Source organism: Anabrus simplex, chromosome 1 (assembly GCF_040414725.1).
Source record: "Anabrus simplex isolate iqAnaSimp1 chromosome 1, ASM4041472v1, whole genome shotgun sequence".
Classification (NCBI taxonomy): domain Eukaryota; kingdom Metazoa; phylum Arthropoda; class Insecta; order Orthoptera; family Tettigoniidae; genus Anabrus; species Anabrus simplex.
This window is the reverse complement of record NC_090265.1, coordinates 1373114063-1373134707: the sequence shown is the minus strand read 5'-3', so window position 1 is coordinate 1373134707 and position 20645 is coordinate 1373114063. Positions and strand designations below refer to the sequence as shown.

At 38.2% G+C, this 20645-nt stretch overlaps 1 protein-coding gene across 1 annotated transcript in view; it reads right to left on the bottom strand.

The window, feature by feature from the left end:
• LOC136859314 (prolyl 4-hydroxylase subunit alpha-1-like) overlaps nt 1-20645 on the bottom strand; it is a 618020-nt gene that overhangs the window by 452627 nt on the left and 144748 nt on the right. Inside the window, exon 6 of the mRNA XM_068225775.1 lies at nt 6080-6273. Coding sequence (XP_068081876.1) covers nt 6080-6273 — 194 coding nt within the window. The remainder of the gene's footprint in view (nt 1-6079; nt 6274-20645) is intronic.

The window sequence follows — 20645 nt, the reverse complement described above, 5'->3', positions numbered from 1 at the left end:
TCGATATGTAGAGCTGTTAAGAAATACATGACACCATCGCATACGAACAAAGATAGAGACTTCTTTGGCAGAAAACAAGTGGGAAGTTCACGAAGAAGTCCACCGTTTATCTCAAAAATGGTATTACACGAAGAGTGGACGTAATTGCCATCGATTAAGTCCAAAGAGTTGGCTGCATCATTGATTCCACAGTGCGCTTCGAAAGAGGTATAGAACAGCCAACAGTAGCCGACTAGGAGAAAAAAAACGGGCATTCTTCAAATACTACCCACTCGCCATATGTGGCGTGGGGATAAATTTCTGCCTACTATGAGACAGTAGCAGTATTAGCAGAAGTAGTTGCAAACTTCTTAAGTACCGCATACAATTTAAAGAGTCACAGTCTCTATACTGGTAGGGGCTTGCAGGAATACCATTCCAAAATTATTTCAACAGTTCTTATTTTCATCTTGGAAATAATCTATACAAATACGTAGCATTATTAGCCTTAGAGAGTCCCGTCTCTTTGACTTATATGATCTTAATAACTAGCAATAGTGTCTTAAGAGGGAACATCTGCAATTGTTAAGTCTCCGATCACGATGAAACTTGGAAAACAGAATGAGATACGCGTATTTAAGATGCCAACATCAGTTTTAGGTGCCGACATTCATTAGAGCGTTAACTAAGGGGCTTAAAATTTGCGACATTTCAAGTTCCGCGCGAACAGCGATGAATTCCTGCTAGCCAATGCTAAGCCGGTATACTTGCCTTCCTCCTGCCACACCTCCTCCACTAACCATGCCGCCACACTTTTCCCTTCACCCCGTGCCTGCCCGCCTGCTTAGCTGTTGAACGGGACCGGCGCTGTACTTTGTTTCTTTTAGTATTATAATTATTGAAATCCTTTAAATAACGTTCCTTTTCACACATAAGGATAATAAATAACCTAAACTAATATTTATTTACATAGTTTATGCCCACATTGGAGCACTTAACTCAAACCCAAATACATTTACATTAACAAAGAATTAACTGAAGGTTTAGCTTGCATCACCTTCTTCCTTTCCCAAAACCTCTTCATTCTGGCTGACCTGGCTGCCCTTTCTTCATCAGATATGACATATCACATCTGGAATGGTAAACCCTGACTGCGGTCAGAAACATTGATCATTGATCAGATAATCAGCCTAAACTAATATACACATATTTTATTCAAATTTTATACTTTCATTCCTGTTAATTCCGGTGAGTTGTCACATTCGTGGGTACAACCCCGAGTTAAGCACCATCGGACATAGTCAAACGTGGAATGGGGTACAGCGTCCGACCTACTCTTAAATAATTATTTACTTCTACATAAGCGTTAAAGCTGTCGGTAGAGTTTGAAACTACTCGACGCAACACACTTCAATTGCAGCAATGGTTACCGAAAATCAATTATTTTTTCCTATTGGCTTTACGTCGCACCGACATAGATAGGTTTTATGGCGACTATGAGAGAGGAAAGTGCTAGGACTGGGAAGGAAGAGGCCGTGGCCTTAATTAAGGTACTGCCCCAGCATTTGCCTGGAGTGAAAATGGGAAACCACGGAAAACCATCTTCAGGGCTGCCGACAGTGGTGCTCGAACCTACTATCTCCCGAATACTGGACACTGGCTGCACTTAAGCGACTGCAGCTATCGAGCTCGGTGAAAATCAATTTAATGCACAGACAACTCATATGAGTTATGACAAGGAATGTAGTAAAGATTGACGTAATAAGAAATTCCTTGAAAAGTAAAAAAAGATGTGCATTTATAAGGTACTAGCAAGATACCCGTGCTTCGCTACGGTATTATACTGAAATATGTAATTGAATGCTTAGCCCGCCTGGTGGCCATGATCGTTAAGGCGCTGAAGTCTAAAAACGGTCTAACACCGAGGTTAGCCGGTTCAAGTCCCGTTGGTCGAAAAAAATTTCACCATCAGAATGTTGGCCGGCAGGGTAGGGGAGGTGGTGGTATACAGTTTCTAATCACTAGATTGCGCGCCAAAAGCCTGGATTAAATTCCAAACCTCTCCGCAGTGCTCATATGGAGTGAGGGCATATGACGCTGTTGATGGTGATTCGTCCGTCGGATGGCGACGTTAAGCCTTGAGCAGACCCCTTGGTGCTATTCGACAGGAGTAGGCTATGTGCCGGCACCGGGTTTCACCCTCTCCCTACTATCATATATCACGTCATTCATTTCATCTCTCATTAACTCCTCTGATGAGGTTGACGTCAGGAAGGGCATCCGGTCATAAAAAACCGCCACGACAAATTCATCTCACCTCATACCCGACCCCGTAGGGAAACGGGACAAGGGTTGGACAAACATGTAATTGAATGCTTAACGTTTTATATATAATCCTCCGAAATTCGCGATCTGACTCGTTTTCTAAGAGAATCCGCCAAAATTCGCGATCTGACTCGTTTACTAAGAGATTACGGCAAAGTTCCTCAAATTTTTCAATCTTTCTTTCCAGCAATCGATTTCGTACTTCCCAGGCTATGTCCAGGTATTCTACGCGGTCAGTTGGGTCCCTAAATCTTTGCCATCCTTTCCATAAGCATTTTTAGTGTGGATCAAATCCTGAAGGAGATACGGCGTGGTGTCGTCTTGGGTGCCTTGGCGGTACTGAACCCGCGGCCGGACTCTATTCATAGTCATTACCAGGCCAGGACCCGCTTCCAGCGCGGTCCGCACAATTTGACGACGGTCCAGATTATTATTATTATTATTATTATTATTATTATTATTATTATTATTATTATTATTATTATTATTATTATTATTATTATTAGATGTTCTGGACCCCAGAGCAAGATGCAAGAATGATATACTTCCGTTCATTATTGACCTTATTATAGAGGTGAACAATTTGACGGTCAATCGCATTCCTATCGTTTATTTCAAATGTGTTCAAATTTTTATTTATATGCCAGGAGAGTCTACTGTAATCTAAGAACGTTCTCCGAAGAAATAATGGCTGTTGAAATCGAACCCAGGAAATATTAAAAATGATCGGTTTATGATCAGAATAAGTACATCGAAAATCTACAGCCTGTTTCCAGTCATTCGATAGGGTCAGGAATGGAATGAATAAAGCCCCATCTAGCGGCGACAATATGAATTGTGCCGGCTGCCGAAGCACTCCTCTGGGGGCAATGATCGATGAATGACAAATGAAATGAAATATTGGACAGTATTGCTGGAATGAATGATGACAGGGAAAACCGGAGTATCCGGAGAGAAACCTGTCCCGCCTCCGTTTTGTCCAGCACGAATGTCACATGGAGTGAAAGGGATTTGAACCACGGAACCCAGCTGGGAGAGGGCGGCGCCCTGCCGCCTGAGCAACGGAGGCTCCTGATAAGTACATTATGAACAGTAAAATCAATTGGTCTCACCTCCTTTCACACCCCACCGCCGTTAAGTTTATTTACCCCCACCCCCCAAAAAATTAAAAGAAGGCGTGTTTCTTTATGTTTAAAGGAGGTTCCGAACACCAATGATCATGTCTATTACCTTCAGTTTTGAGATATAAGAATCCCCATAAAAATATTTCACTTTTTTCACTTCCTTTCAAACTCCCCACCCTAAGTGAATTATCCGGCAAAAAATACTTGTTTCTTTATTAGTAAAGGATCATCTAAATACCAATTATCACGACTCTAACTTCTTCAGTTTTTGACTGATGTGTCCTCGTGAAAGGAATTCAACTCCTTTTCACTCCCGCCTCGCAAGATGGTTTCCTCCCCCCCCCCCCCACCCCAGAAAACGCGTTTTTCTTTGTTTTTAAAGGAAATCCAAATACCAATTTTCACGTCTGTAACAACTTTTTTTATTAGATGTATGTATTCTTATACAATTAAGTCAATGAATTTATCAATTCTTTCAGCCCCCCCCCCCCCACCCATTCATTGGATTTTCTGAAAATACGTGTTTCCATACTTTTAAAGCAGATTCCAAATATCAAATTTCACGTCTGTAAAGTCTTCATTTTGAGATATCAGTAGCCTAATTAAAAGAAATCAAAACCATTTTCAGTCACTTTTATCCCCCTCCACCCAAGTATTATTTCCGAAAATTGAAAATACACGTTTCTTTATTTTTAATAGAGATAAAAACACAATTTTTCACTTCTGTAACATGTTAAGTTTTTTGATATATACTGTAGAAATTCTCATTTTAAAATTTCACCCCTTTTTATTCCCCTTAAGGGGAGTTTATCACCTATGTTTCTTTACATTTAGAGGAAATTCCAAATACCCACTTTTTACGTCTGGTTTCTCACATATTCTGTAGATACAATCTTTCGAAAAATTCACCCCCATATGTCACTCCTGTTTAACCGACATTAATTGGATTTTCCAAAAAAAAAAAAATACGTGTTTCTTTATTTTTAAAGGAGATCCCATATACAAATTTTCAGTTCTGTAATATTTTCAGTTTCTGAGATATGTGTATCCTCATTAAAGGCATTCAACCCGTTTACACCCCTCCCATTGGGATTTACAGAAAAGAAAAAAATACGTGTTCCTTTATTTTTAAGGGAGATTCTAAATACCAATTTTTACATCTGTAAACTTTTAAAGTTTTAAGATGTAAACACACTCATTTTAAAAATTCACCGCCCTTTTCACCGCCCATTATTTGGATTTTCCAATTTTCTTTATCTTTAAAGTAGATCACAAATCCCAATTTTTAGGTCTGTAATATCTTCGGGTTCAGAAATATAAGTAGCCTCATTAAAGGCATTCAACCCATTTTTCACCCTTTTCCACCCTTCCCATTGGGATTTTCCGAAAACAAAAAATACGTGTTTCTTTATTTTTAAATGAGATTCTAAATACCAATTTTTACATCTATAAACTTTAAAAGTTTTGAGATATAGATACACTCATTTTAAAAATTCACCCACTTTTCACTCCCCCCCATTAATTGGATTTTCGAAAAACAAAAAATATGTGTTTCTTCATATTTAAAGGAGATCCCAAACACCAATTTTCAGGTCTGTAATATCTGCAGGTTCTGAAACATAAGTAGCCTCATTAAAGGCACTCGATACATTTTTTACCCTATTCCACCCTTCCTATTGGAATTTTTCGAAAACAAAAAATACGTGTTTCTTTATATTTAAAGGAGATTCTAAATTCCAATTTTTACGTCTATAAACTTAAAAAGTTTTTGAGATATAGACGCACTCATGGATTTTCCAAAAACAAAAAATACGTGTTTCTTTATTTTTAAAAGAGCTCAAAAGTACCAATTTTCAGGTCTGTAATATCTTCAGTTTCTGAGATATAAGTATCCTCCTTAAAGGCATTCAACCCAATTTTCACCCCCTTTTCACCCCTCCTTTTGGGATTTTCCGTAAACAAAAGAATACGTGTTTCTTTATTTTTAATGAAGATTTTAAGTTCCAATTTTTACATCTGTAAACTTTAAAAGTTTTGAGATATAGATGCAGTCATTTTAAAAATTCGCCCCCCTTTTCACCCTCCAATTAACTGGATTTTCCAAAAACAAAAATTTAACTTACGTGTTTCATAATTTTTAAAAGAGGTCAAATGTACCTATTTTCAGGTCTGTAATATCTTCAGTTTCTGAGATATAAGTACCGGTATCCTGATTAAAGGCATTCAACCCATTTTTCACCGTTTTTCACCCCTATTATTGGGATTTTCGGATAACAAAAAAAATACGTGTTTCCTTATTTTTAAAGGAGATTCTAAATACCAATTTTTACATCTGTAAACTTTTAAAGTTTTGAGATATAGATGCACACATTTTAAAATTTCAACCCTCCTTTTCATCCCCTTAGCGAAAGAATATCCAAAAATCATCTCTTAGCGAGCACCTACATCTTAATATGAATCTATGCCCAAAATTTCATTTCTTTATGTCCAGTAGTTTTGGCTCGGCGATGATGAATCAGTCAGTCAGTCAGTCAGTCAGTCAGTCAGTCAGTCAGTCAGTCAGTCAGTCAGTCAGTCAGTCAGTCAGGACCAAGTTATTTTATATATATAGATATACACATAATTATATATTAAATAAAAACAACCCCTACCTTCTGAGTAACCTGAGTTTTTCTTCTTGTGCTGCTACGTAGCCTTCCAAGCTGCGCATGAGCACTGCTTCAGTTTCCAAGAGTTCTTCCATGTCTGCAAGACCAGTGTAGAGCTCTCTATAGTTGCCAGTTGATAAAAATGACACCAGGAGTACCGTCATCCAAATGCTTGCGAATCCCATTATGATAGTTAGCTGAAACATAAGTTATTTTCAAATAATTCAGAAACAGTCTTACGAATACAGTGTTGTTCAGTCATCTCTTCAACATAAACACACGTTTTAGAACAAAATACACTGACCAGCAAAAAAGCGAAACATGATGTATTTCAGATAAAATTTAATCTACGTTCAAAACCTGTTAAAAATCTAATATTGTGACAACAACATGGCAGTGTATTTAAAATTAGCCCATCTCAAAAGTTTCAGCTCAATAACTGAGAAACATTGATCGTGACAGTCACAACAGTCCACCACCACGAATTCAGAAATTCAAAACCTGGAGATCAGCCCCGTTTCGTATGCAGTACACTTATCGACATATTTTCAACACATTTCCATTGCGTCAGTAACGGGTATTACCACCTCTATCCTCAGTTACAGTTGTGATTCGATCAGGTATGCTCGGGAGGCAATCTCGAATGTTCTTTTGTGGTATGAGCTCCCATTCCCATTCTGCCTGGAACGCAGCTCGATGTTGAGCCAGTGTGTCGGGTGAACGACTCCTAGCACTTCTCCCAAGCATATCCCAGACATGCTTTAACGGATTTATGTCGTACCAAGAGCAGGCTACACCATGCGCTCTATTCCGATTTCATTCAGGAAATCACGTATGAGCTAGTATTGTCATTCATCAGGATAAAATTATCGCCCATTACAGATACAAAAGGCACCAAATGATCCACTAAAATACGTAAATGTATCGGTGGTCTGTCAGAATTCCATTCTCGAAGAACGCGCGCATCAGTGGTTATCCCAGACCAGAACATCACAGAGCCTCCAGTGAACGGTGACCTTGCAGAGGTACTACAGGGGGAATAAGGGATGACTCACACTATAGGTACGATCACGGTCTGCTCACGTCACGGTCACAGTCCGATCACAGACGGTAGGTATTCTCATTAGGACGAGCAGCGTAAGTGCAAGCTCCGGTCTTGACCAGTCAGTTGAGATCAGGCCGTTGTTGCTGTACAATATCAAGCAAGTTCTCTACGAGAGTGTTGGCAATTATTGAGATTGCGCTGGATGATGAAGAAGAAGAAAAGAAATGTGAACAAAAAATGTAAAAGGAAGACATGTTGGATACATCCAAGTTTAATTAATAGGAAAAATGAAGGGGAATATTATACTCTCTTTCCTCATTTATGGACGATGAAAGTACATTTTTACAGTACTTTATAATGAGTATTGGTACTGTGACCGTATCGGTCATGTACATATTTATTTAATAATTATTTTAGGCAGTGAAAACTTTTGTTAAGTTCCCTTGTACATATTACAAAATATCGCATTAGGTTGCATTTGTTTGCACAACGCCTCTAACTGGGTAAACACGAGTCCGTCATAGCTGGAGGAATCCCCAGATAGAGAGAGAGAGAGCTATGAAAAATGACAAGGAAAGAAAATCAGTACTAAAAACTCCGCCCACTAAGAATGGCCGAAACACGGCAATGCCAACGTGCAAGATTGATTTGTATGGTAATATTTCGAGATATGCATTACAATTAGTAAGGGAAACCTCGGCATGTCATATGTTTTCATAATAGACCTCTGCCAAAATTCGAGTTGTTTATAAAATGTTACCATGTGGAAAAATACGCTACTATCTGATTATATAACCACTAGTAGCGAACCCATGCTAACTAAGTACGCAGACTCCTCATGGGGGATCCCCGTAAAGGCATCATTTCGATAATAAATTTTAAATAAACCGCCGATCGATGCGTGTTACGCTCATAACAAGAGTACTTAAGAGTCTGAGTCACACATTTGAGCCAATTACCAATGTCATACAACACGTAGAACCACTAATTCAAAAAATGTGGTGGGCACTGACCGCCGTCTATTGTGTGTGTAGGGGTAATGTTATAAAAGGGGCAGCCATGATGACACAATATCCACTTGACGCGAAAGATTGAAGGCAGACCCACGGTCCACTGGTGTTCTGATCTTACCTGTATTTGGGAGTCATAATATACATTTTGCAAATACGCGGTGTAAAACACCTTGTCCAAGTGATAGTATTGAAAGTATTTAAGTAACGTGACCGCGAGAACCGTGTAACTCGTTTGAAAAATTGTGTTTTGAGTGACGCAACTTATTTCAACGTCATTAGAGTTGTTACAGTGAAGAAGAGGACCCTGGGATTATGAACGTGCTCAGCAGGAATAGAAGTGGATTCGAACCTGTGATCCACGTCAGCGCTATGAGAGACTAAGCGACGATAAGGGCCTTTTCCTTGGCCCGAACCATGGATTTCACGACATGATGATAAGTACAGAAAATATAGATTTTTATCTAAATAAATGCACGGTTATGTAATATGTAAATCACATAAATTAGGTTAGTAATGTAAATTGCATGTATTCCTGAATTTCCTTGAAACTAGAGAAAGAGAACTTGTGAGTGGTCTTCATATTGTTTATATATTCATCTAGATGGGAATTGAAATTTCTATTATATGGGCCAAAATTTCGGGCCTGAAAAATATAATTTTAATGTAATGCATGTACGTGATTTAATGGAAAAATATCAGTAAGTCTGATAGTGCTTTAGATTAGGTGGGGAAAATTTAGATTTGTATTATTGATGATTTCAAACCGTCGTCTATATATTTTGTTTTATGAAATATTCAAGCCTATTTTGGTAATTCATGTTGACAGTGTCTTCAAAATGCACTATCGGCATAATAATCATGAAGATAGGAAGGCACTCTTATTTTAATGTAATTTTAAAAGATAAGAATATGTAGATGGCTATATTAATTATATGCGCAACTTGTGACAAGCCTGGACAACGAACAAACGCCCTCCCATTTTAGATAAATGTTTACTTTTATGTCAAGTATTTGCTTTTCTGTAATATGAGAATAACATTATGGATACGTTTAAATCCATATTTGATTTTTGTCTGAGTTCAAACTGTAGGAAAATATAGGCTGAGGTATTCTATGTAGTCAGATGGATATGAACCGGGCCATTCTAAGTCCATGGATGTGAAATTGAAAAGATGAATAGTGGCTTGATATTGAATTAAAGAATTGTAATAGGGCAGTGAATTAATAAGCCAGTGGAGCTTTGGAGTTTGATAAAAGGATATAAGTTGAAATGCTATTATTTACCAAGATGTTTTTTCAAGGAGACGGTTTGTCTCGCCTTGAGTTTCTTGACAAGAAGTGATCTGCGGCTACCCATTATTAGGTGCGGTTCTGCGTTGTATGATTTATGATTTTAGAAATAGGGAGCGGTAGCAATCCCTTGTTAGGAATGAAACTGCCAAGTTTATTGTTCAAGTCTGTCCACTAAGACTGAATATTTGCGGTTTCGCATAAACCCGATTACATTTAAAGGATTCTTTTAACTCGTTCATGTTTATTTCTATAAATAAATTAAATAACTGGAACGCCAGTATTATTATTGATTTGTTGACCTTACGAATAATTGAGATATGGAGTTTTTAGAGACCCGTTTGTCGATGACATCTTGGTGATCATCGGTTCGAACTCCAAGGCAGACCATGGATTTTCTTTGTCACACAATATTTCTTTTACGTTATACAGCCAGTTGCATGCGTATGTTTGTTTATAGTTTGTTTTAAAATGTGTGTACATAATTTTTGAATATGCTTCTTGAGTTGTGTTTAATTTTTTTGTTTGGATTCCAAAAACCGGGTTCTATCTCGTTATTTGTCATCGGATTCCATATGATGTGGGTTCGATTTCTGACCCGACATCAGTCAAATTTGATTGTGATGATTATGATTTTATCCACTAGTGTTGGCTTATTCTTTTGTTTACTTATTTAGTAGTATAAGTATAATTATTTAGTTATGCGACCACTCCAAGTTGTCTCCAATTTTTCACATAGATAATTATTTCTTCTAATAGTGAAGAAGGCTTGTAATGAGAACCGTCGCATTTATAAGGATATTTCTGTTCTTAAAAGGGATTTTGTACCGATTATTTAATGTAATACTTACTGACATGTCAAAAACGGAATGGAACAAACATCTTCGACATTTAATCGATAAATATTAACAAATATGAATTATGAAAATTTCGTAATGAAAGGAGTGACATCTCCAAATTTGTATTTAGTCCATCGGATATTGTATATTTTATTTTCATTATAGTAGAATTATTCAGGTTTAATTTCAATTAATCGTGTGTTTTTTTTTTCAAGGAACAATAAATAGGTTTTGAAACTTTGCTTTGCTTGTCATTTTGACGGATTAACATTTCATCCTAAATTTCCCTCCGTTCATTTATGCCTTTAAGTTAGTTTAGTGTTATATTATGATCTTTTGTCGCGAACGCACCATGGCCCTGGGAGGCCGTTGGTTAGATTCTTTCGAACGGAGGAGTGCAGTTGATCCTTGCACGGTCGAAATAGCTTTTGCTCACCCATCATTTTGAAGTTTATTTTTCTTCGTTTTCCTAGATGACGTGGCATTTGACTCTAAACTAAAAAGGTCTCATAGCATCGAACGCCTTGGCGAATGGTGCTATATGGCGGTAGCCCGAAATTATGGGGACTATGATGCTGTCATGTGGATCGATGGGGCAATGACGTGGGTTGCACTTGCCGCCCAACGTTTTTGGCATTTTCGACATTTTTGGGCATTTGCAATGTTAGATATTTTCAGCATTTTATCATTTTCGGAATTTTTGGCATTTTCGGAATTTTCGGCCTTTTCGATAGATAATTTCAAATCCTGAATTTTCGAAAATGGGCGCAAGGCATGGTAATGCCATATTTTGAAATTATAGGACTGGCCAATTATTTGAAGGAACACTATGGTTGTTCATGTTATAGGATGCTGATAATTGGACCAGTATGTGAAGTGAATGGCAGATTAAAATTAATGTTATATTTGAGGCAAAAAGAAAACATATTCTTGGTTATAATCAAGGTGACGATAACCATGACAGTCATTCATAGTAATTGACGTACCCAAAATTAAGTAAGGATTTAATTAAATCCTGGGAAACAATGAAATGGTTTTTCCAAATCTGAGGAAAAATGAATATCGATACCCTTCAGGAAGTCGTATTCATGGGTACTAGTCAGGAGGTGCTGGTTGAATCAGGCCTCATTACTTATAGTGAATCATTTATTAAATTTGTGTTAGTCTTTCGCGGTAGGTAAGGTGACCTCAGCCTTTAGAGTTTGTTGTGAAATGGCAGTAAGTTAGGATTCATGTGGAAAGTTTTGGGACGATATTACCCATTGTATTAGGTGTATCTGCCTCAATGCTTGAAGGATGGCCTAATTTATTGGCATATACCACTTGTGTTGGTATTTAATTCGCGATATTTTTGTTTTACGATTTTATTCAAAAATTAGTATGACAATTAGGTTACCTATTTGAATATTTTGTGATGAAAGGTACCCTTGTAAAATACACTGTTAGGCAATTTCGAGATAACTGTATTCAGACTATATAATTAATTCAAGTCCGATTGTTGTGACAATTTTAAAAATTTTGATTAAGGTAACCCTGAATTGATTTCATTTTCAAGTTGATTGTTCCTAATCCGAGGTTCGAGTTAAGATATGGAAGCCATGAGAGCTCTAATAGAGGACATGAAAGAGGACGTTAAAAACATGATAGGTCAGAGTAATGAAAAAGTTGAGGACATGACAGAGGACGTTAAAAATGAGATTGATCAGATGATAGGTAACATTAGTGAGGACATTAAAGTGATTGATCAGAAGATAGATCAGAGTGGTGAAAACATTAGAAACGAACTGAAGAAAGAGAGTGAAAACATTCAGGAACACATTCAGAGAAGAATTGATCAGAAAATAGATCTGGTTAACGAACATATGGAGAGAATACAGAAGGAGTGTAAGGAAGGGAGGGATGAGATTAATAAACAGATGGGAAACTTTAACGTACGGTTGGAGGAAACAATGGAACGTTATTACGAACTGGTAGGACAGATAACGGTGTACCAGACGCAATTCAAAGGAACACAGCTCTGTTTGAAAAACGACTGGATAACACTGACGAATTACAGGAACGGCTCGAAAACTCGCTATGCACGGTAATTGAGTGCATCGAACGTGTTGAGGCTCAGGCATTAAGTATGACGGAACAAATCGATGTTCATATCCAAACGGTGACAGTTCACCAGGAAACCACAGATAGGATAATAGAAGATATTAAGAAGGAAGTCAATCAGACTCAGAGCGATATGCATGAAATTCGGAACCAAACCAGCGCGTTGAAACAGGAAATAATTACCAACGTGGATAAGCGAATATCTGAGTTTAGAAAGCAGGCACTCGATAGAATAGTCGCGATCCAAGAGGAAGTACGGAAGAATGCAGATAGGACGTCAGATAGGATCGAGGACTGGTCGCACAAGATGCAAGAGGCGAAGATAAAAGTAGATATACATGACGACCTTATGCATGAGTTGAAAGAAAAGACTGAGAAATTGGAATTACAAGAGGTATCAGAGAATACGCAGTATAGACCATCCTAAGAATCAAACCGGGGACCACCAGAAAAAAGATGAAGACCAGTCACGAATACGTAAACATGGAAATGAATGTTGATTCTAAGAAGGACGCGAAGCAGAAATAGAGTTAGAAATGGCTGTGGAAGTAAGGAGAAATTGAAGGAACTTACTAGAAAATTGAATCTAGCAAAGAAGGAAGCTAAGGATAACATGATGGCAAGCAAAATTGGCAGTCATACGAATTTTAGTGAAAAATGAAAGAGTATGTATAGGTATTTTAAGGCAGAAACAGGTTCCAAGAAGGACATTCCAGGAATAATTAATGAACAAGGGGAGTGTGTATGTGAGGATCTTCAAAAGGCAGAAGTATTCAGTCAGCAGTATGTAAAGATTGTTGGTTACAAGGATAATGTCGAGATAGGGGAGGAGACTAAGGCCAAAGAAGTAATAAAATTTACATATGATAACAATGACATTTACAATAAGATACAAAAGTTGAAAACTAGAAAAGCGGCTGGAATTGATCAGATTTCTGAGGATATACTAAAGACAATGGGTTCGGATAAAGTACCATATCTGAAGTACTTATTTGATTATTGTTTGGTCGGAGGAGCTATACCAGATGAATGGAGAGTTGCTATAGTAGCCCCTGTGTATAAAGGAAAGGGTGATAGACATAAAGCTGAAAATTACAGGCCAGTAAGTTTGACATGCATTGTATGTAAGCTTTGGGAAGGCATTCTTTCTGATTATATTAGACATGTTTGTGAAATTAATAACTGGCTCGATAGAAGGCAATTCGGTTTTAGGGAAGGTTATTCCACTGAAGCTCAACTTGTAGGATTCCAGCAAGATATAGCAGATATTTTGGATTCTGGAGGTCAAATGGACTGTATCGCGATTGACCTGTCTAAAGCATTTGATAGGGTGGATCATAGGAGACCTCTGGCAAAAGTGAGAGCAATTGGACTAGACAAAAGACTGACTGAATGGGTTGCTATATTTCTAGAAAATAGATCTCAGAGAATTAGAGTAGGTGAAGCTTTATCTGACCCTGTAATAATTAAGAGGGGAATTCCTCAAGGCAGTATTATCGGACCTTTATGTTTTCTTATATATATAAACGATATGAGTAAAGGAGTGGAATCGGAGGTAAGGCTTTTTGCGGATGATGTTATTCTCTATAGAGTGATAAATAAGTTACAAGATTGTGAGCAACTGCAACGTGACCTCGAAAATGTTGTGAGATGGACAGCAGGCAATGGTATGTTGATAAACGGGGTTAAAAGTCAGGTTGTGAGTTTTACAAATAGGAAAAGTCCTCTAAGTTTTAATTACTGCGTTGATGGGTTGAAAGTTCCTTTTGGGGATCATTGTAAGTATCTGGGTGTTAATATAAGGAAAGATCTTCATTGGGGTAATCACATAAATGGGATTGTAAATAAAGGGTACAGATCTCTGCACATGGTTATGAGGGTGTTTAGGGGTTGTAGTAAGGATGTAAAGGAGAGTGCATATAAGTCTCTGGTAAGACCCCAACTAGAGTATGGTTCCAGTGTATGGGACCCTCACCAGGATTACCTGATTCAAGAACTGGAAAAAATCCAAAGAAAAGCAGCTCGATTTGTTCTGGGTGATTTCCGACAAAAGAGTAGCGTTACAAAAATGTTGCTAAGTTTGGGTTGGGAAGAACTGAGAGAAAGAAGAAGAGCTGCTCGACTAAGTGGTATGTTCCGAGCTGTCAGCGGAGAGATGGCGTGGAATGACATTAGTAGACGAATAAGTTAGAGTGGCGTTTATAAAAGTAGGAAAGATCACAATATGAAGATAAAGTTGGAATTCAAGAGGACAAACTGGGGCAAATATTCATTTATAGGAAGGGGAGTTAGGGATTGGAATAACTTACCAAGGGAGATGTTCAACAATTTCCTATTTCTTTGAAATCATTTAGGAAAAGGCTAGGAAAGCAACAGATAGGGAATCTGCCACCTGGGCGACTGCCCTAAATGCAGATCAGTATTGATTGATTGATTGATTGATTGATTGATTGATTGATTGATTGATTGATTGATTGATTGATTGATTGATTGATTGATTGATTGATTGATTGATTGATTGATTGATTGATTGATTGATTGATTGATTGATTGATTGATTGATTGATTGATTGATTGATTGATTGATTGATTGATTGATTGATTGATTGATTGATTGATTGATTGATTGATTGATTGATTGATTGATTATCAATGTTTGATATCTCATCGAAGAAGTCAGACATAAGAAAGAAGAAGAAGACATATAATACCACAAAATGTTTGAATTGGAGACCACAGCCCAGAAGAAAGAAGAACGGATCGTCAGGCCGATGGAAAAGACGGTATCATATCAAACGGTACTGCTATAAGTACGGGCAGTTTACTAGTCCGAGACGATGGTATTCATGGAGGAGAACTCGACTCAGAAGAGGTTCGAAGCCACAACCCGCGAATTGGAAAGAAAAAGTAGATGGGCGAATTTTGAATCCCAGACGATACGTGGAGCAGCGGGAACGTTATCGACAGAACAGATGGAACACAGCCGTGTTGCAGCAAGCAACCGAATATGGAGGTCCAGAGTTGCAAACTTAATGGGACATGAGCAGGGATCCTAAATGAAAGTTTTTAGTGATGACATATGACCTAGGAGCATCGACATCATTAGAAGATTCTGGCAGGAAGAGAAAGAAGAAAGACGAAAGTGTCGAACTCTATATTCAAAGAAGTAGTACCGGGGACAGTGAATCCCTACATCTCAGTTTGTGATCCCGAATTGACGGAAACTGTACTTGATACGGCAAATTCAAAAACTACACTATCCACCAGGAAGCATTAGAACAGATTTCGACTATCCGGACCAGAACTCAGAGGAAGAAGGAGAGGATCAAGATGAAGATGATGGTAACATTCCACAGGATGAAGAAGATGAGAATATTGACGAAGCAGAGGTCCAGATGACAAGAACTGAACACCAGGAAGACGAGGGTATCCAATGGTGTGAAGATTGTGAAGAGTTAGAACAACGACGAGAAATTTTGGGTCAACTTGGTTTTATACTCGAACGGGATAACCAGAGGTTGAGAATTGAAAACCGAGAGCTCATGGGAACAGTACTCTGCCGAAGAGACCATAAACAAATATGTGAATGAGAGTCTCTTTCAATAAATTGAAATAAGTCAATAAATTCGTAACCCATTCCAAATTTCTTGAGTCCGCCGGAAGGGCAGATGTGACCGTATCGGTCATGTACATATTTATTTAATAATTATTTTAGGCAATGAAAACTTTTGTAAGCTCCCTTGTACATATTACAGACTGTTGCATTAGGTTGTATCTGTTTGCACAACGCCTCTAACTTGGTAAACACGAGTCCGTCATAGCCGGAGGAATCCCCAGACAGAGAGAGCTATGAAAAATGACAAGGAAAGAAAATCAGTACTAATAACTCCGCCCACTGAAAATGGCCGAAACACGGCAATGCCAACGTGCAAGCTTGATTTGTATGGTAAGATTTCCAGATATGCATAACAATTAGTAAGGGAAACCTCAGCATGTCATGTTTTCATAATAGACCTCTGCCAAAATTCGAGTTGTTTATAAAACGTTAACATGTGGAAAAATACGCTACCATCTGATTATATAACCACTAATAACGTACCCACGCTAACGAAGTACGCCGACTCCTCACGGGGGATCCCCGTAAAGGCATCATTTCGATAATAAATTTTAAATAAACCGCCAATCGATGCGTGTTACACTCATAACAAGAGTACTTAAGAGTCTGAGTCACACATTTGAGCCAATTACCAATGTCATACAACACGTAGAACCACTAATTTTAAAAAATGAGGTGGGTGTTGACCGCCGTCTATTGCGTGTGTAGGGGTAATGTTTTAAAAGGGGCAGCCATGATGTCACAATATCCACTTGACGCGAAAGATTGAAGGCAGACGCACGGTCCGCTGGTGTTCTGACCTTACCTGTATTTGGGAGTGATAATATACATTTTACAAATACGCGGTGTGAAACTCCTTGTTCAAGTGATAGTATTGAAAGTATTTAAGTAACGTGACCGAGAGACCTGTGTTACAGTTTTGAAAAATAGTGTTTTGAGGGACGCATTTTATTTCAACGTCATTAGAGTTGTTAGAGTGAAGAAGAGGACCCTTGGATTATGAACGTACTCAGCAGGAATAGAAGTGGATTCGAACCTGTGATCCACGTCAGGGCCATGAGAGGCTAAGCGACGATAAGGGCCTTTTCCTGGGCCCGAACCGTGGATTTTACGACATGATGATAAGTACAGAAAATATAAAATATAAATGCAGGATTATGTAATATGTAGATCACATAAATTAGGTTAGTAATGTAAATTGATGTATTCTTGAATTAGAGAAAGAGAACTTGTGAGTGGTCTTCATATTGTTTATATATTCATCTAGATGGGAATTGAAATTCTATTATAAGAGCTAAAATTTCGGGCCTGAAAAATATAATTTTAATGTAATGCATGTACGTAATTTAATGGAAAAATATCAGTAAGTCTGATAGTGCTTTAGATTAGGTGGGGAAAATGTAGATTTGTATTATTGATGATTTCAAACCGTCATATGTATATTTTATTTTATGGAATATTCAAGCCTATTTTGGTAATTCATGTTGACAGTGTCTTCAAAATGCACTATCGGCATAATAATCATGAAGATAGGAAGGCACTCTTATTTTAATGTAATTTTAAAAGATAAGAATATGTAGATGGCTGTATTAATTATATGCGCAACTTGTGACAAGCCTGGACAACGAACAAACGCCCTCCCATTTTAGACAAATGTTTTCCTTTTATGTCAGGTATTTGCTTTTCTGTAATATTAGAATAACTTTATGGACGTTTAAATCCATATTTGATTATTGTCTGAGTTCAAACTGTAGGAAAACATAGGCTGCGATATTCTATGTAGTCAGATGGATATGAACCGGGCCATTCTAAGTCCATGGATGTGAAATTGAAAAGATGAACAGTGGCTTGATATTGAATTAAAGAATTGTAATAGGGCAGTGAATTAACAAGCCAGTGGAGCTTTGGAATATGATAAGAGGATATCAATTGATATGCTATTATTTACCAAGATTTTTTTTCAGGGAGACGGTTTGTCTCGCCTTGAGTTTCTTGACAAGAAGTGATCTGCGGCTACCCATCATTAGGTGCGGTTCTGCCTTGTATGATTTATGATTTTAGAAATAGGGAGCGGTAGCAATCCCTTGTTAGGAAGGGTACTGCCAAGTTTATTGTTCAAGCCTGTCCACTAAGACTGAATGTTTGGTGTTTCGCACAAACCCGATTAAATTTAAAGGATTCTTTTAACTCGTTCGTGTTTATTTCTATAAATAAATTAAATAACTGGAACGCCAGTATTATTATTTATATGTTGACCTTAGGAATAATTGAGATATGGAGTTTTTAGAGACCCGTTTGTCGATGACATCTTGGTAGCCCGAAATTGTGGGGACTATGATGCTGTCATGTGGTTCTATGGGGCAATGGCGTTGGTGGGATGGTTGCAGTACCTTCGTTATGATCCTGTCAAAAATTGTTCCCGAACTTCAGAAAACAAACTCAACATTTGTAGAAGCCGTAACTCCAAGGCAGAAATTGGCTGTGTGTTTGAGGTAAGAGAATATTTCACACTTGCATTCATCTTAAATGACCGGGCGAGTTGGCCGTGCGCGTAGAGGCGCGCGGCTGTGAGCTTGCATCCGGGAGATAGTAGGTTCGAATCCCACTATCGGCAGCCCTGAAGGTGGTTTTCCGTGGTTTCCCATTTTCACGCCAGGAAAATGCTGGGGCTGTACCTTAATTAAGGCCACGGCCGCTTCCTTCCAACTCCTAGGCCTTTCCCATCCCATCGTCGCCATAAGACCTATCTGTGTCGGTGCGACGTAAAGCCCCCTAGCATCTTAAATGAATGAATTTTTATTGACATTGTCTATATTTAATTTTTATCACAAACTAACTCAATATTGCAAGAAAAAATTGTCACTGTTTTTAAACAAAATATCTTTCTTCAGTAGATTTCATTACACATTACCACATTTTGCCGTATACACTACGAGTGGGAGGAGCGTTATTTTGAGGGGGAATTGCTTGTTGTTGCTGTGGAGAAACCTCTAGTTCAGGAGTTAGCGGCTGATATAATGAAATTGACGCCACAGAATACTGAGGCAAAGTAGGTGATGATGCAGGTGCAGTGTATTGTGGTGGACGCTGATGGATGGATACGTTCTGATTCTGTATTAAATACTTCACCTCCACTTTTTACATTTCATTATTCGTATATTTTAATCTTACGATAAATGTATGTGACTGCATAGGTAATGAAAAGGCCCAGTCATAAATCAGTATGTGCTCAGATATCAGAAGCGCTGAGGTCAAGGTCACGCCTTGTAGAGAACACCAGCCATGTAGCATATATAAAGTACGGGAGCTCGAGCACCAAGCGACGAAGGATATAGAACGAAGCGTTGTAATCAAAATAAACAACAAGATTTCAGCAGAGTTCGCGCAGTGATTGTCTGGACCTGTGCCCAGGAGGTATATATCATGGTAGGTACATGAGAATAGGGAGAGTAGGGAAGTAAAGTACACCTCAGAACCACAAGGTTCAAAGCACAAGATGTATTAATAACATGACCAAAGGTAAAACGTAATACAAACAAGTAAATTCACACAATAGTAAAAATCAAGTTACAATAATAGTTTCGTTTGACTAGAATTTTCAAAGTGTCACAGTTACACAAAGAATTTTAAAAGGGCGATCTTTAGACCGCAATTAGACCTGGGTAATAACCTGATAACTAGGAAAGCAACATATTTTTTACACTTGAGGAATACACTCCTGCAATAGTAAGCAGTTTCGACTCAGAATAGAATAATATTATCGCAGTTAAAGAAGGAAACTAACAGTAATCCTGAACATTTAAAGAGAAAAAAGGTACGACGAATCACAACCAAATACCAATTGGTTTGAAACAAGTACAGGCCACTTTTACAAATCGAATCACATGAATTAAAAAAGGAAAGGAAGTAAAGGACTGGGAATGGGAAAATAATTGACGTGAATGGCAAGGATGGAAGGAGGGAAAATTCAGGCTACTGTCTCTGTTTCCTTTGAAATTACACGCACTCAGGAAGTGCAGAAAGTTATTAACAGAGAAAGATGTTCGTCCAAGCACAAGTCTTTGAAAAAATATCATAAACACTGAAGGCTAGAAAAAGTATATCCTAAACTGCATGAAGTGCCCAGCATGTGCCAGAGTTCGAAAAGACAAAGTAAGTTAAGGCGAAAGAAGCCAACATTTTTAAGAAATCAGAATAACAAGATTGTAAGTTTGCTCACCCTGCACAGTGAAGAAGTGAAGTCTCGTAGAATTAAATTATAATTTAAAAACCGCCACGGGCCAGCCGTGCAAAAAGGTGCCTGCTCCCGCCGCTTACATTAACAGAGAATGCCTGACTCGCAATTCGATGGATACGGCGAGTTTATATACAGTAGCGAAGCGAGGCCGAGAACATGCTGGAATCAGGTGACGTAATCAAGTGCAGTGCAGGCAGCAGGAACAGCAGGCAGTCGCAGACGAGGCGGGTGAGGAGACGGAGGACATTGATGCCAGTAGAAATGTTTATAGCCGCAAGGCGACGAAGTAGGCAGAAGGTAAGACGAAAGATGAGCATAATAGCGTAATTTTGGGAGCCCGTAACAACTTTACTCACTAATGAAAAACTTTCCTTTTTATGAACTGTTGGTCTATTGGGTCGAAGGGTTTTACCGTAGAGGCCATCAAAG